This window comes from Malus domestica, chromosome 05 (genome assembly GCF_042453785.1).
Source record: "Malus domestica chromosome 05, GDT2T_hap1".
In the NCBI taxonomy this organism is placed as follows: domain Eukaryota; kingdom Viridiplantae; phylum Streptophyta; class Magnoliopsida; order Rosales; family Rosaceae; genus Malus; species Malus domestica.
This window is the reverse complement of record NC_091665.1, coordinates 35,148,531-35,164,840: the sequence shown is the minus strand read 5'-3', so window position 1 is coordinate 35,164,840 and position 16,310 is coordinate 35,148,531. Positions and strand designations below refer to the sequence as shown.

The 16,310-nt window shown below is 39.1% G+C and overlaps 1 protein-coding gene across 2 annotated transcripts; it reads left to right on the top strand.

The window, feature by feature from the left end:
• The first annotated feature begins 2,850 nt into the window (after positions 1 to 2,850).
• Positions 2,851 to 11,916, top strand: LOC103414683 (receptor-like serine/threonine-protein kinase SD1-7). Of its 2 annotated transcripts, none has more exons than XM_070822634.1 (8): positions 2,851 to 3,998; positions 4,180 to 4,278; positions 9,897 to 10,057; positions 10,291 to 10,501; positions 10,627 to 10,864; positions 10,970 to 11,117; positions 11,198 to 11,518; positions 11,686 to 11,916. In XM_070822634.1, the coding sequence occupies exons 1-7, from the start codon at positions 2,927 to 2,929 to the stop codon at positions 11,510 to 11,512; spliced, it is 2,244 nt and encodes a 747-aa protein (XP_070678735.1). In that variant the 5' UTR covers positions 2,851 to 2,926; the 3' UTR covers positions 11,513 to 11,518; positions 11,686 to 11,916. The 2 variants fall into 2 exon arrangements, with proteins under 2 accessions (XP_070678735.1, XP_028958641.2); XM_029102808.2 differs by having other exon boundaries at positions 4,177 to 4,278.
• The last annotated feature ends 4,394 nt before the right edge of the window (positions 11,917 to 16,310 follow it).

Genomic DNA, 16,310 nt, shown 5'->3' with positions numbered 1-16,310 from the left:
TGAACCCCTTTATTTTATTTTGCATGGATAGTTTTCCACTAGCTAAGTCTAGAAAGTCTTTGTTTGCATTTGTTTATGAAAACCACTTGTGTGGTTCTCTTGTTTTTTGCAAGTATAAGAATGCCTTTCCGTAAGGCTCTTTGTAATTCCATTCCATATTTTCAGCAATAGAGTTGAAACTCTTTTAATATATCAAGTACTTGTTTCTTTAAGAAGCTTGCTGTTTTTTCTTTCTATCGATCCATTTTCAAAGAGAGTAAAAGAGATAGAGGTGTGATAGAGTTAGAAAACCTATCACCCACATAATTGGTATTAAGTTTCTAAACTTTTAAATACCAACATATACTATGTTGAAACAGTCAAAAGGATTTCAAGGGAACCAAATATAAACAATTTAGATTACATCTTCTGGTATTGCTCTTGCTGTAAAAGTAATTTTGATATTTCACTTTTTGATGAAGGGCTGAGCCGCATTACGGGTGAGCAGATAAACCTTGCTTCATTTATATCCTTCTAAAAAGAACAGATGAATTGCCTTTATCTCAACACTGCTTCTATAAATCTTCCCTTTGTACCAGTTTTTTGAAGACGACCAGCGGCCCACTACTAATTACCATTAATACTAACCTTAACTTAAGCACGTGTGCAATTCAATAGGTATGGTTTTATACAAAATTAAGGCCTCAAGGCAATTAGTAGTCGAACTTTCTATATAAGAGGATTTAAACTTCAACAAGTTTCCGATGTGGCCATGTGGGACATGCTTCAACACACTTGGTATAAACGGAAAATCCACTTCTTTGTGTGTTTTGGACAAAGGGATAGTTTCTCCATAATCTAGACATCTTGGAGTCCAAGTACGAATCGTGCCGTCAGCTGCTTTGAAGTGGAAAAGCAGATGAACATGCAATGAGGATGAAGTCAAGTTTTGTTGTTATTATTACGTTCTGTTTTGTCAAATGCTGTTTGTTATGGGATTCCTATATTTATTAATAGGGAAAAGCAGATGAACATGCACTGAGGAGCAAGAAAATGGACCCGGATGAAGTCACCAGCAAAAGGATTCGCATGAGAATAGACAGCAGGGATGTCAATACGGGAAGATCAAACTGCGCGCGTAATGAGATAACTCAGGTCGGACATGCAAGCGTACGCACCTAGGGTGTGGCAAGGGCTAGGGGCATTTACAGCATTGTGCACAGCCTAATGCCTGCTCGTCCCAAATTTGAAGGAAGCTCATTAAGAACGTTTCTGGTGAAGCAAAGAAGGCGCAAAGGAAAAGGTTCAGGCTATGGTGTTTAGAAAAGCTTGAGGCATTGAGGAACCTCATTTAGACTAGAGCAATGGTTTTCTGAGTTGCATGTTTTTCCGTTTACTAGTGTCGTCGTTTTTGTCTTAGTTTTTTAAGGAAGTTTAGGTTGTTGGACTGAAACAATGCTCTTCGGAGTTGCATGCTTTTCGGTTTCGTAGTGTTAAAATTTGGACTTGAATTTCATACTATGATTCTATGAATGTGTGTTCAATCTCGACTGACCTCCACATGGCTTGGAGCTTACTCTACCTTTACCCCATATCCACCTTCCCTTAAGTATCGACCGAATATGGATCGAGCTGAGGTGGGCTTTACACACCCCAGGGTCCAGACTCATCATCTAATGAGCCCATGGGTCCATTTGGTCGCGGTAGGCAATATCCAAGCGCCTCGTCTGTCAGGTCTATCTTAGGCTAATGAAATGACTGGCCTGACCTGGGATCCAACTTGGTACGAAATGGCTATCCCGACGTGGATGAGATGGGCCACGCCTCAACGAGCTTCAAATGGTCGGCGAACCACACCTCAAACCCGAAATCAAATTCTCTTTGAATCTCCCAATCCAAAATCGACAGACCGAGATATCCAAACCGTTCAAGAGAGGGGAGAGAAAGATTTGGGCCCCTTGTGTGATGTGGGCCAATAGGATAGGCTAATGAAGACCGTAGAATTTAAAATAAGTGGTTCGGATCTCTACGTTCGTTTGTGCCAGACTGTGACATTCGGAGAGGATCTCGATTCCCCAACCCTGTGATTATCTCAACTCGGCCTCGGGTGTTTTACCCCAATGACGTAATCATACATTAAAAACTTCAGTTAGTACTTTGGTTTGTGTGAATACAGAAATGGAGACTTAGTCGTCTTTGTTTGGTCCTGGAGGTTTGTTTTCAGATTCTTTGTATACGTCCTCAATCTGCATGTACTTTTTCAAATTTTCTTTGTGGGCCCCATTGTTGAATTTTGACTTGTGGACTTGAATGGCCGACACATGCAGCGTGAGTCATGCTCGTATTTACTTGTCCTTTTGGTTTGGAACATTCATATATATTATATATTATATTTTGGAACCTAGAATCCCCAGTGTAGTGATAAATATTTTTAATTATTTAAGTTACAAGTTTGATTTGGAACACTTATAAGTGCTTAATTAAGTAGAATCATAAAACGGACGAGGGACGAGAGTAGGATGAAAAGAGATTTGAGAGAGGCAAGTTAGCGGGCCATTACTAATTACATCAATATTGCTCCAACTTGCAACATTACAAGGAATTGAGAGAGACAATAAGTTCTATCACAAAAAGTATCGGTATCGGTGTCTTATATATAAAACTGTTCATTATATTATTTTTTTCAAAGTGAAATTCTTGTGATATGTGTAGGTTTGGAGAAATTATTCTGTAGGCCCGGAGATATTATTGTGTGTGATGTAGCGAGGTCTGAGGTCATATCGTGGCTGATGGGTAACATTGACTTCAAAAAATGATTCCAGGCAAAAACTTAGAAAATGACAGGCACATGCACACACATTTACTTGAAGATATAAACAAGGACCAATGCTTTACTAAGAAATATAGCTAATCAGTTAAGCCAAGTTGAAAAATTGGTGCTTTTGCAATGGCAGTGGCTCTTTCTGTAGAGATGCTTTTGTTCTCTTTGTTTTTGCTACCAATTTCTGTGATTTCCCAAAATAATGGAAGAGTAGCAGTTGGGAGTTCTCTAACTGCAACTATAGGCGACTCCTCATCATGGCTTTCTCCATCCGGTGATTTCGAGTTTGGATTTTCGCCCCTCGGAAACAATGATCTTTTCTTGCTTTCGATATGGTATGCGAATATCCCAGACAAAACCGTGGTTTGGTATGCATACGACGGTAACAACCCCATGGTTGCACCTAGGGGATCAGTTCTGAACTTGACTGCCAACAGTGGACTAGTTCTTAACAATCCTCAGGGTGGAGAGATATGGAAATCCGAAATAACCTTGGGGACTGTTGCGAACGGGGTCATGAATGACACCGGAAACTTTGTCCTTCAACACCAAAACTCGGGGAGCTTGTGGGAGACCTTCAGCAATCCTACAGACACCGTTTTGCCTGGACAGACAATTGAGAGAAATGGGAAGCTTTCGTGTAGACAATCGGAGACTAACTACACAAAAGGGCGGTTCCAGCTGCGCTTGCAAGATGATGGAAACCTCGTGCTCATTTCCGTCAACTTGACAACAGATAAGGCCAAGAAAGCTTACTTCTCCACGAAGACCACCGCAGGGAACGTGCCAGGTAGTCAAGGCAAAGAATTGGTGTTCAGCAGCTCAGGGGACATGTCTGTTCTGAGAGAAAATGATGGAAGAGTCCCTCTTAAGGGGACAGAGGGAGTGTCGGTGAGGGACAACTACATAAGGGCAACTCTTGATTTTGATGGGATTTTCGCTTTATATTCTCACCCGAAATACTTCACTGGAAATGCAAGCTGGATTAGTCCTCTGGTGTATATGCCGGATGATATTTGCCTACGACTGGGCGTTGGTGTTTGCGGTTACAACAGTACCTGTAAGCTCAAACCAGATAAAAGGCCAACCTGCGAATGCCCAAAAGGGTTTTCTTTTCTTGATCCGAAGGATATATACCGAGGCTGCAAACCCGATTTAAGCCGGAAATCTGTGACACGCGTGGAATCAGTATTATTAGGTACCTCTATCTTTGTTATTGTTGTCTTAAGTTCTGCTCTCTGTCTCGGATTTTTCTTCGTTTTCTGGAAGAAACCTGCAAGACCTAGTTCATCCAAAAATTGAAGACAATTAATGCGTACATGTGCGTGTGTGTTACGCTGATTGCATATGTTGCTAGCTAATTGTTTATGATGCAGCAGATAAATGGGTTTGGATTGGCATTTCTATAGCTGCTGCTCTAGTGCTTTGCACCGCGTACTATCTACTCCAACGAAGAAGATCAGCCCTTGCATCAGCTGGTATATTTCTTTAAATCATGTGCACCAGTAAGATGTTGTGCTAGGATAGCACCAAACCCTTGTGGAACCAACTCAAGCTAACCCACAGGAAATATATCAAATAAAATGCAAGAACAAAATATTAAAGACACCAAGATTTTAACGAGGTTCCTCAACAGTCAGTGTAACTGGAGTACGTCCTCGGAGCAGTAGGAGCTCACCCAAGAATCCACTATCAACCAAATGGGAGTTTACAAAGTGTTGGCAATCTCACAACCCAAATAACCCAATAACTCACACTCCAAAGAAACAAATAGAGAAAGAAATATAGTGATTAATTTCTTCTCTATACAAAGCTCAAAGCTATTACAACAATAACACTTTGATGGAGTGAGAATTATCCAATGAAAGGAACAACAACCCCTTCTCTGAAAATGGTACTGTAGCAGTACCTTCTTTCTCTCCCTCTCTTCTCTTCGGCTCTCTCAATTTTCTGCACTCTATTTTCTTCTCTTCTATCCCACTCTTACTTCTCATTACAACCAAAACTTATTATTCAAAACCTCAACCGTGACTTCCCATGGACCAAGACAAAAAACCTTTTCCCTATTTTCCTCCCCAAAACAAGGAAAGGTGTTGTCCACCTTTGGTTTGTTTAATCTAAAGTATATGGCCACTTGGCCACATAATCCAACAATCTCCACCTTGGCCAAGTTCCGAAAACGCCATGATAAGCCAACCAACACAATTAGCACACAACATCACTCCCAAACACTAGCAAGAGAACAACTCATGCTGAGCCAAATGCTCCAAAACTCCTACTACTCAACGCCTTCTTTATATAGGCAAAATGTGAGCCAAGTTCAAACAGTGAACAAACTTGGCTACACCAACAACCTTAGTCAACATATCAGCGGGGTTGTCTTTAGTTGGAATCTTCTGGAGAATGATTTCCCCTTCACCAACAATTTCACGAACAAAGTGATAACGCACATCTATGTGCTTGGTCCTCGCATGATGAACCTGATACTTAGCCAAATAAATGGCACTCTGACTATCACAATGTACCTCCACCTGCTTCTGATCAACCCCCAAATCTCTAATAAGCCCATGTATCCAAATGGCCTCCTTTATAGCTTCAGCAACTGCCATATATTCAGCCTCTGTAGTAGACAAGGCAACAGACGACTGCAAAATGGACCTCCAACAAACTGGCCCTTTAGCCATAGTAAACACATAGCCTGTAGTAGACTTCCTTCCATCCAGATCACCTGCATAATCTGAATCAACATAACCAACTGCAAAATGACCAATACCAGAGTCATCCCTCTCAAAGCATAAACCAACATCTCGAGTACCATGGAGATACCTCAATATCCACTTAGCTGCTTGCCAATGCTCTTTACTTGGATTATGCATATATCGACTCACCATGCCAACTGCATGAGCAATATCCGGTCTAGAGCATACCATTGCATACATCAAACTACCAACCAAATTTGCATATGGTATATTTTTCATTTGCAGTTTCTCTTTATCGATTTTAGGACATTGTAGAGAACTCAATTTAAAATGAGGAGCCAAAGGGGTACTAACCGGTTTGGTTGAATCATGAACTCCAAACTTCCGAATCAACTTCTCAAGGTATTGTTTTTGATTCAAACTGACGAAACCCTTTGCTCTATCTCTAGTGATCTCCATGCCAAGGATCTTCTTCGCTTCACCAAGATCCTTCATCTCAAACTCATTCTTCATTTGCTTCTTCAATTTCTCAATCTCTTCGACATTCTTTGAGGCAATCAACATATCATCAACATATATCAATAAATAAATGAAAGACCCATCTTGCAACTTCTTGAAGTACACACAATGATCATATTGACTTCTAGAATAATTTTGGCCTCTCATAAATTTATCAAACCTCAAATACCATTGCCTTGGAGATTGCTTCAAACCATAAAGTGATTTCTTCAATTTGCAAAACAAATTCTCCTTCCCTTTCACTATATACCCATCTGGTTGACACATATAAATCTCTTCATTCAAATCACCATGTAGGAAAGCCGTTTTTACATCAAGTTGCACAAGCTCAAGATCATACTGTGCAACAAGAGCTAACATAATGCGAATTGAGGAGTGCTTCACAACCGGAGAAAAGATTTCATTGTAGTCAATGCCCTCCTTTTGTGCATACCCTTTAGCAACTAATCTTGCTTTAAATCTCACATTGCTTTTCTCATCAGCATCTTCCTTCTTGGCATACACCCATTTGCAACCAATAGCTTTCTTGCCCTTAGGCAATTTAGCTAACTCCCAAGTCTTGTTCTTCAAGAGAGAATTCATCTCATCACCCATGGCATTGCACCACCTATTCTTCTCCTCACTCTCAATAGCTTCCTCAAAATTGGATGGAATCTCTTCAGTGATAATAGGAAGAGCAAAAGCAACATAATCACTATACCGAGCTGGCTTAGTAATTTGTCTCTTTCCTCTGTTCTTGGCAATAGACTCTTGAGGTGAAACTTGCTCTTCAACTTGAATAGAATCTTCAAGTTCAACTTCTTCAACATCCTCATGGTCTCCAACTTCTTCACTTGTAGTGGCTTCGACATCAGCGGAAATAGGATTTGAAGTACCAGAAGCAACTTTCTCAAGCTCCACCTGTTGGACATCTTTCACATTCTTCTCAGAGACTTTGTACATACTTTCTTCGTCAAATGTCACATCTCTACTAATTACCAGTTTCTTCATCTCTGGACACCACAACCTGTAACCTTTGACACCACTACTAAAACCAAGAAAGATAGCCTTTTTGGCTCTAGGATCAAGTTTATTTTCAGTTACATGAAAATAAGCAGGTGAACCAAAAATACGAATATGATCATAATCAGAAGAAGGTTTTCCAGTCCATACCTCCATTGGTGTCTTACCCTGAATAGCAGCTGAGGGTAACCGGTTGATGATGTGACATGCATAATTAACTGCTTCTGCCCAAAATGACTTGCTTAAACCCGACTGAGACAACATACATCTAACCTTCTCAAGCAAGGTTCGATTCAATCTTTCTGCAACTCCATTTTGTTGTGGAGTTCCCCGAACACTGAAATGTCTCACAATTCCTTCCTCTTTGCAAACTTTAAAGAAAGGATCGGATGTGTATTCACCACCATTATCCGATCTCAAAATCTTAATCTTTCTCCCAGTCTGGTTCTCAACCATTTTCTTCCAACCCAAGAAAATGCTTAACACCTCACTCTTATGCTTCATAGTGTAGACCCAAGACCTTCTTGAATAATCATCAACAAAGGTCACGAACCAATGTCTACCACTCAAAGAGGGAGTCTTTGTAGGACCCCAAACATCCGAATGCACATAATCAAGAATGCCCTTCGTCTGATGTACAGCAGTACCAAACTTCACTCTAGTTTGCTTTCCCAAGACACAATGCTCGCAGAAATCAAGCTTACAAGTCGTGGCACCTTTTAGAAGACATTTTTTCACAAGCCCTTGTAGAGCTTTCTCACCGGCATGGCCTAATCTCATATGCCACAATCTAGTAGTATCTGAATCAGATGTGCCCATATTTTCAGAGACTACAGATGCTTCACCTGTCACAGTGCTTCCCTGCAATAAATACAAATGGCCACATCTAGGAGCTTTCATCACAACAAGTGCACCATAAGTAACTTTCAATGTCTGTCCATCTGAATGAAACCTGAAACCCTTAGATTCCAAAGTACCCAAAGAAATAAGATTTTTCTTCAAATTCGGTACATACCGAACACCTGTCAACTCTTTAACCATGCCATCATGCAACTTCAAACGAACTGTACCAATCCCTTTTGTTGTGCAAGGATTGTCATCTCCCATGAACACAACGCCACCATCAAACTCTTTCAAGCTTGAAAACCAATCCTTGTGAGGAGTCATATGATGAGTACAACCCGTATCCAACACCCACTTAGTAGCACAATCAAATGATGAGGAAGTGGTTAAAGCAAAATCAGAAAAATCTGTTTCAACCTCAGCAACATTAGCTTCAGAACTTTCTTTTCCTTTGGTCTTCAATTTGGGACAATCTTTCTTCCAATGGCCCTTATTACGACAAAAGGCACATTCATCCCTTTCCAAAGGTTTTCTACCTTTAGAGTTTCCTCTAGGTCGAGACTGTGATTTTTTCCTGCTAGAAGATGACCTCCTCTCCGATGATCTACCTCTAACAAATAAAGCTTCAGAGGTACTATCATGATTTTTATCTCTATGCCTCATTTCATAATTCATCAAGGCATTTGACACATCTTCAAATTTCACAGTTTCTTTACCATGCATAATAGTTGTAACAAAATGCTCATAAGAGTCCGGCAAGGAATTCAACAATATTAAGGCCTTATCTTCATCCTTAATATCCTCATCTAAATTTAACAAGTCGGCAATCAACTTATTAAAAGCATCAAGGTGTCTAATCATTTTTGTACCTTCTTTGTATTGGAAGCGGTAGAGCTTTTTCTTCAAGTGTAGTCGGTTCTCTGCACTCTTTGTCATATACTTGTCTTCCAATTTTTGCCACAACACACTTGCTACCGTCTCCCGCATCACAAAATACTTCTGAGTTTTTGCAAGGCACAACCGAATTGAAGAGCAAGCCCACAAATTTAATTTTTCCCATTCCGGCTTCGACATAGTTTCCGGCTTCTCTCCCAACGCGGCAAGTAGATCTTGTTGAGCCAACACATCTTTGACCTCACATTGCCACATCCCGAAGTTGTTTGTGCCATCAAACTTTTCCACTTCGAACTTTGCATTTTGCACCGTCGTTCTTGCAAACCCGGAGCTGCTTCCAAAAGGATTTTCATCTTGCCCGTCTGACATTTTTGGCAACTAGACAGTACCCAAGAGCAACCAGTGCTCTGATACCAATTGTTGTGCTAGGATAGCACCAAACCCTTGTGGAACCAACTCAAGCTAACCCACAGGAAATATATCAAATAAAATGCAAGAACAAAATATTAAAGACACCAAGATTTTAACGAGGTTCCTCAACAGTCAGTGTAACTAGAGTACGTCCTCGGAGCAGTAGGAGCTCACCCAAGAATCCACTATCAACCAAATGGGAGTTTACAAAGTGTTGGCAATCTCACAACCCAAATAACCCAATAACTCACACTCCAAAGAAACAAATAGAGAAAGAAATATAGTGATTAATTTCTTCTCTATACAAAGCTCAAAGCTATTACAACAATAACACTTTGATGGAGTGAGAATTATCCAATGAAAGGAACAACAACCCCTTCTCTGAAAATGGTACTGTAGCAGTACCTTCTTTCTCTCCCTCTCTTCTCTTCGGCTCTCTCAATTTTCTGCACTCTATTTTCTTCTCTTCTATCCCACTCTTACTTCTCATTACAACCAAAACTTATTATTCAAAACCTCAACCGTGACTTCCCATGGACCAAGACAAAAAACCTTTTCCCTATTTTCCTCCCCAAAACAAGGAAAGGTGTTGTCCACCTTTGGTTTGTTTAATCTAAAGTATATGGCCACTTGGCCACATAATCCAACATAAGACAGGATTATTAATCACATCTTTGACAATTGTTGTCTCCATTGAAACTTTAATTTCTTATAATTGATCTGTATAGGTGAGAACCGGACAACGATTGAGAACGAAATGATTATCTTCATGAAATCTAAGCGACATCATGATTTTAGCGTTTTTAGCTATTCATCCATCGTGGCTGCCACAAGCAACTTTGCTGAAGAAAACAAGCTAGGACAAGGAGGGTTTGGACCGGTTTATAAGGTAACATTTTGAAAAAAAAAAATTTCTGCTTCTAATTCAAAAGCTGTCGTACCCAGTGCACAAGGCTCCCGCTTTACGCAGGGTCTGGGAGAGGTGAATGTCGGCTAGCCTTACCCCCATTTATGGAGAGGCTGCTCCCAAGTTCTAATTCAAAAGCTGTAAGAAAAAAAAAAGGAATTAGCTTCATTTGCCTAAAGATGACAGCAAAAACATGATATGGATTATCAATTCAGGGGAAATTGGCGGCGGGACAAGAAATAGCTGTGAAGAGGCTTTCGAAATGTTCAGGGCAAGGAACATCAGAATTCAAGAATGAACTGATACTTATATATGAACTCCAACATACAAACCTGGTTCACCTTTTCGGATTTTGCATTCATGGTGAAGAAATGATGTTGATATATGAGTATCTGCAGAACAAAAGTTTGGACCACTTTTTATTTGGTGAGGAACCAAGATACTTGATTTCATTTGTTAAATTTACTATCTGATTTTTATTTTACTGTCAAAGTTCATAGAGTACTACTATTAATTAATATTAGTCCTACTTAACTCTACATATTGGACAGATCCAATCAGAGGTCTACTACTAGATTGGAAGAAGCGTTTTAGCATTCTCGAAGGAATTGCTCAAGGGTTGCTTTATCTGCACAAATACTCAAGAAAGAAAGTAATTCATAGAGATGTAAAAGCTAGTAACATACTACTTGATGAAAACATGAACCCAAAAATTTCAGATTTTGGTATGGCAAGGATTTTCACCCAAAATGAATTGGAAGCAAACACTAGAAAGGTTGTGGGGACACTGTAAGTATTTCTGCATCACATTGACGTGGTCCTCCCCTTTTGACTGCTAAACACGCATTTTTCCAGATAAGTATACTGACTAATTTTCTTTTTCATTTCGTGCAGTGGTTACATGCCTCCAGAGTCCGTGGGGGGAATTATTTCTGTAAAGTCTGATGTCTACAGTTTCGGGGTATTGATGCTTGAAATCATAAGTGGAAGGAAAAACAACAGCTTTTACAATGACGATCGCGCACTCAATTTAGTAGGATATGTATGACAAACAAATCTCTCTCTTAAAATTTATAATCATATTTTTCTTCTTTAGAATGAAATGCAATCCTTGTTCTTCAGGCATGGGAGTTATGGAAAAAAGGTGCAGGGCTAGAATTAACGGATCCAACATTAGGAAATTCGTTTATTAAAGAGCAACTGTTAAGATGCATCCATGTCGGTCTGCTTTGCGTAGAAGAAAATGCAGCAGATCGCCCTACCATGTCAGATGTCATATCTATGTTGACAAATGAAAGCTTTCGATTAGCATCACCAACAAAGCCAGCATTTTTTGTTGGAAGGAGGACGGTGGAGGCTGGTATAAGTGGGAATCAGCAACTTGAAACTGTTGCTTCAGCAAACTACATGTCCAGTTCAGATTTTGAAGCGCGTTAATTAAAGGTAAAAATCATATTTGTAGTGCCTCAACTAAGTGTTTTGCATCTGCTTAATTGAAAAGACTGTACTTTACTCGACTAATTAGCATCAGTCAAACCACTTTCGCAAATTGGTATGTGTCCTGGGAAGAAGTCAATAAATTAACGGCGACGCTGTTTTTGTAAATGTAGGAGGTTATGCATCAACTGGAGTTGGCTGATGGCTTTTGGCACCTTTCAAGATACTTGAGAAGTTTTAGAGTTTAATTTACAAAGGGTGCTTGCTTCTGTAGTCCCTATATAAAATAAAATAAAAATAAAACTAGATGCTCATTTATTACCTTTGAATTAAGGATATGTGATGATGATGATCCATGAAGTACTGTGATATATAAAATAGTATGTCTTGCATTCAATTGAAAATTTTCGTATTGTTTGATAGAACGAGAAGGCTTTTGATAAGCATATGTTAGAAACACTCAAAACGTTTATGAGTTAAACAATTATATATAGCCCAACATACGGTCTCTAAAGTTTTAAGTAATACATCCTTGCATCACTGTTTAACTCATAAAACCTCACCTCTCCATCCAAGTCTCTCGCCCCTCCCCATCCCATGCTCAATCTTGAAACTTCTCCATCCAAAACTAGTGTATATTAATTGCATTACCATAGTCGAAGTTGTCCCTAGCTATGAAAAAAAATTACCATGTAAATTAGGATTTGTTTTTATTTTATGTTTTATGTAAAATTGGGGAGTAAAATTACTTGAGCTACAACCACTTTGCGAGTTATAGATCAACCGTTCGATTTCTCTAATATTATAAAGAATATATCTTAAACGTTTATCATTTGTTAAAAATACTGAATTCCTAGAATTTTGTTTGAGTCATAGTTTCCAAGAATTTGTTCGAGTGAATCTTCCTAGTATAGAAACTAGATTGTTTTTACCTTTCCTCTTAAAATGATGTCGTATCACCATGACCTTATTGGTTTTTTATATATTTTTTTAGGGTGTGTTTGATCCAGGAAGTCTGTCATGAAACCAAACTCAATATTCGATCAAAAATCTAGGATGCTTCCGCTGCAATTTCACGCTCCATATTCCAAAAAAGTCTTACATATGACAGATACGTGATATGTTGTAAGAAAAATAAAATTGGATGATGTGATTTACGTGGGAAAGAGGTTGTGAATCTAGTCACCGTTGTCAGCATACAAATGGGTGATCAAGTCTTCCGGTAAATTTTGAGGTGTGCTATCTACACACCTTTTTTTACTTCTCACACATCCTTATTAATTTCTGTCCGTTGATCTTCTTCAATTCATCCGATCCGACGGTCGAAAATCAAAAAGATGTGAGAGAAGTAAAAAGGGGTGTGTAGATATCACACCCCTAAATTTTTAGTAAAACTTGTAATTATTTTTTTTTGGTCAAAAAATAGATTTTATTAGATTAGAAGTTAGATTAACTACCGACGGGGTTTGTAGATTAACAACCGACGAGGTTCGAACTCACACCGTCATGCAAAAGCTTTTAACACCTTTCCACCATTGTAATAAATGGTCACTTGTGTAAAACTTGTAATTATTGTTAGTGTGTAAATTGTGATCTGATGTGGTAGTTGTATTTCTAGCTTATATTGCTAGGATGATTAGCTAAATTGGTTGTATGCTTTCTTATCTAAGTCTCTTAGTTCTTAAGTAAGTGAGTGTACATGTGTCTTCATCTCATAGGGTGTAAGATGGATGGCTAGGATTACTTGGATGTAATTTTGAATACTGCCAAAAGTTTGGAAGTGTAACTGTTAAGTGTAGAGAGATGTTCCTCTTTCACTAAGTGAGCAATCAAACAGTGCGTGTGAAAAGAATTGCAGTGTCATATTCTCTGCTCTCTTCTTTCTCTCTCTCTCACTCTAGTCATTGCAGCATATCCTCCATTGTTGTACTACATTTTCTTCTTATTCTAACATGGCCTCAGAGCCTTGTTGGGTCTGAATCTCTGGGCGTCGATTCTGTGAGAGATAGTGAGCAAGTGTTTGCAACACATCGTTGCAAAGAAAATAGTAGAGAGAGGTGTGATCTAAGTCTAACATGGCTGGATCTGGTGGAGGGGAGCTTCGAGCTCCGGTGTTCAACGGAGAAAATTTCGATTTCTGGTAGATTCGAATGAAAACAATCTTCCGATCTCACGAGTTATGGAATATTGTTGAAAAAGGTTTTACCACTTCAGCGAAAGGGGAAGGAGAACTCACTGAGGTGGAAACGAAGTTGCGGAGTGAAAATCTGGTCAAGGATGCAAGGGCTCTTGGAATCATTCAGGGAGCCGTATCGGATCAAATTTTTCCACGCATTGCAACCTTGGAAACTGCAAAAGAAGCTTGGGATATTCTGAAGCAAGAGTATGTAGGGGACAAACAGGTACGATCTGTGAAATTACAAGGTCTGCGTCGTGATTTTGAATATACCCGTATGAGTGAAAGTGAATCTCTAGCTGCATATTTAGCTAGGTTGTTTGATCTGATAAATCAGATGCGAAGCTATGGAGAAGATCTTAGTAATCAGAGAATTGTGCAAAAGTTATTGATCAGTTTACCCAAAACATATGATAGCATTGCTTCTGTTATAGAAAATACTAAAGATATTGATGTAATTGATGCACAAGATGTGGTTGCCATATTGAAAGGGTTTGAACTAAGATTAATCAGACATGAAGAGAGTAGCACAGAACGTGCATTTGCTAGCTTAGATATCTCATCTAAGAATAGTAAATTTGGTAATCAACATACCAATACTGGTGGATCAAAATATCAGAAGAACTTCAAGTTCAAAGGGAAGCAGTGGACTAACAGGTTTACTCCAAGTGTAAGAAATGAAGCTAACAACACTGGAGGGGCATGCAAATACTGTGATAAACTTCACTATGGTGAATGTTGGCTAAAAGGGAAGATTAAATGTCACAAGTGTGGAAAACCTGGTCATATTGCTAGGATCTGCAATCAAAACAAAAATGCTCAGCAAGGGAATTTTGCAGACAAAGTGGGAGAGCAAAGAAATTTTAGAAACAAGGTGGGAGAACCTGGAAATCTCTTCATGGTCAAGCAATCAACTGAAGTGAAAGCTGTGAGTGATGCCTGGTATATTGACAGTGCGTGCAGTAATCACATGACTTCCAGAGAGGAGTTACTTGTGGAAATTGATAGAAGTATTAAAGCAAAAGTGCAAGTTGGCACAGGGGTTCTTGTTGATGTGAAAGGCAAAGGAACCTTGGTCATTGACACGGATAAAGGAAAAAGGTACATAAGAGAAGTTATGTTAGTACCTGGAATTGCAGAAAACCTTCTCAGTGTTGGGCAGATGACTGAACATGGGTATTTTCTGTTATTTGGTGATTATAAGGTGGATATTTTTTATGATAGAACTCTGACAAATTTAGTGGTTAGTGTGAAACAAAAGGGGAACAGATGCTTTCCACTTGTGTTCAAGTCAAACGATCATTTGGTACTGAAAACCAATGTGCATCAGAATAGTACAATGTGGCATAAACGGTTTGGCCACCTGAATTTTAGAAGTTTGCAACAATTGCAGGAGCATGATATGGTTCTTGGGTTACCTGAAATGCATGACAGTGAAGGTGTATGTCAGGGATGTGCATTTGGTAAGAATCATAGAGTGTCCTTTCCAAGGGAGTCAATCTGGAGAGCAAGAATGCCATTGGAACTTATACACTCAGATGTGTGTGGCCCTATGCAAACACCAACCATAAGTGGAAATCGATACTTTGTTACATTCATTGATGACTATTCGAGGATGTGCTGGATATATCTCTTGAGACACAAGTCAGATGTCTTTCATGTATTCAAGAAATTCAAAGCTATGGTGGAACTTCAAAGTGGTTTTTCAGTGAAGAAATTGAGAACAGATAGAGGAGAAGAATTTACCTCAAATGAATTTGAACAGTTTTGTGAAGCTTTGGGTTTGGAGTGGCAGCTTACTGTTGCATACTCTCCACAACAGAATGGAGTTGCAGAGAGAAAAAATAGAACTATAGTGGAGATGGCAAAGTGTATGCTTCATGAGAAAGGTCTTCCTTATAGTCTTTGGGGTGAAGCTGTAGTTACATCTGTCTACTTGCTAAATAGATGTCCTACAAAAGTATTGGAAAATGTGACACCTTTTGAGAAATTCAGTGGAAGAAAACCTGGAATTCAACACTTGAGAGTGTTTGGCTCATTAGGTTATTCCCTTATTCCTGGAAACCTGAGACAGAAGCTGGATGAAACAAGTGTCATTGGTATTTTTATTGGATATGGCACTTGTGAAAAGGGGTACAGATTGCTTAATCCTGAAAATCAGAAAGTAATCATTTCAAGAGATGTTATTTTTTATGAGAATGGTACATAGGATTGGGATAGATAGAAGATCAAAGAAGTGTACATTCCAATTGCTGCAAGTGAATCTTCAGAGATGAAAGAAGCTGATGAGGATTCGGATTCCATGGAACAAGCTGTTGCTGAAGGTTCTCAGACTCAACTTACAGATTCTCCACTCATTGAATCTGGAAGTGCTAGTGACTCAATTTTTGCATCTCAGATTGATCATACTCCTTTGAGATATAGAAGTTTGAGTGAAATCTATGAAAGATGTCATGTGTGTATTGTTGAACCAGAATCCTATTATGAAGCTGCACAGGATAAAGCATGGAAGAAAGCTATGAAAGATGAAATCAGCATGATTGAGAAAAATAAGACTTGGGAATTAGTGAAAAGACCATCTGATAAACCTGTGATTGGTGTGAAATGGGTGTACAAAACTAA

Excerpts from the sequence above, each read along its gene's own strand:
- LOC103414683 (XM_029102808.2), top strand. The coding sequence starts at position 2,927 with ATGGCAGTGGCTCTTTCTGTAGAGATGCTTTTGTTCTCTTTGTTTTTG. Across the intron at positions 3,999-4,176 it reads CGTGGAATCAGTATTATTAG|CAGATAAATGGGTTTGGATT; the intron begins GTACCTCTATCT and ends TTTATGATGCAG. Across the intron at positions 4,279-9,896 it reads ATCAGCCCTTGCATCAGCTG|GTGAGAACCGGACAACGATT; the intron begins GTATATTTCTTT and ends TGATCTGTATAG.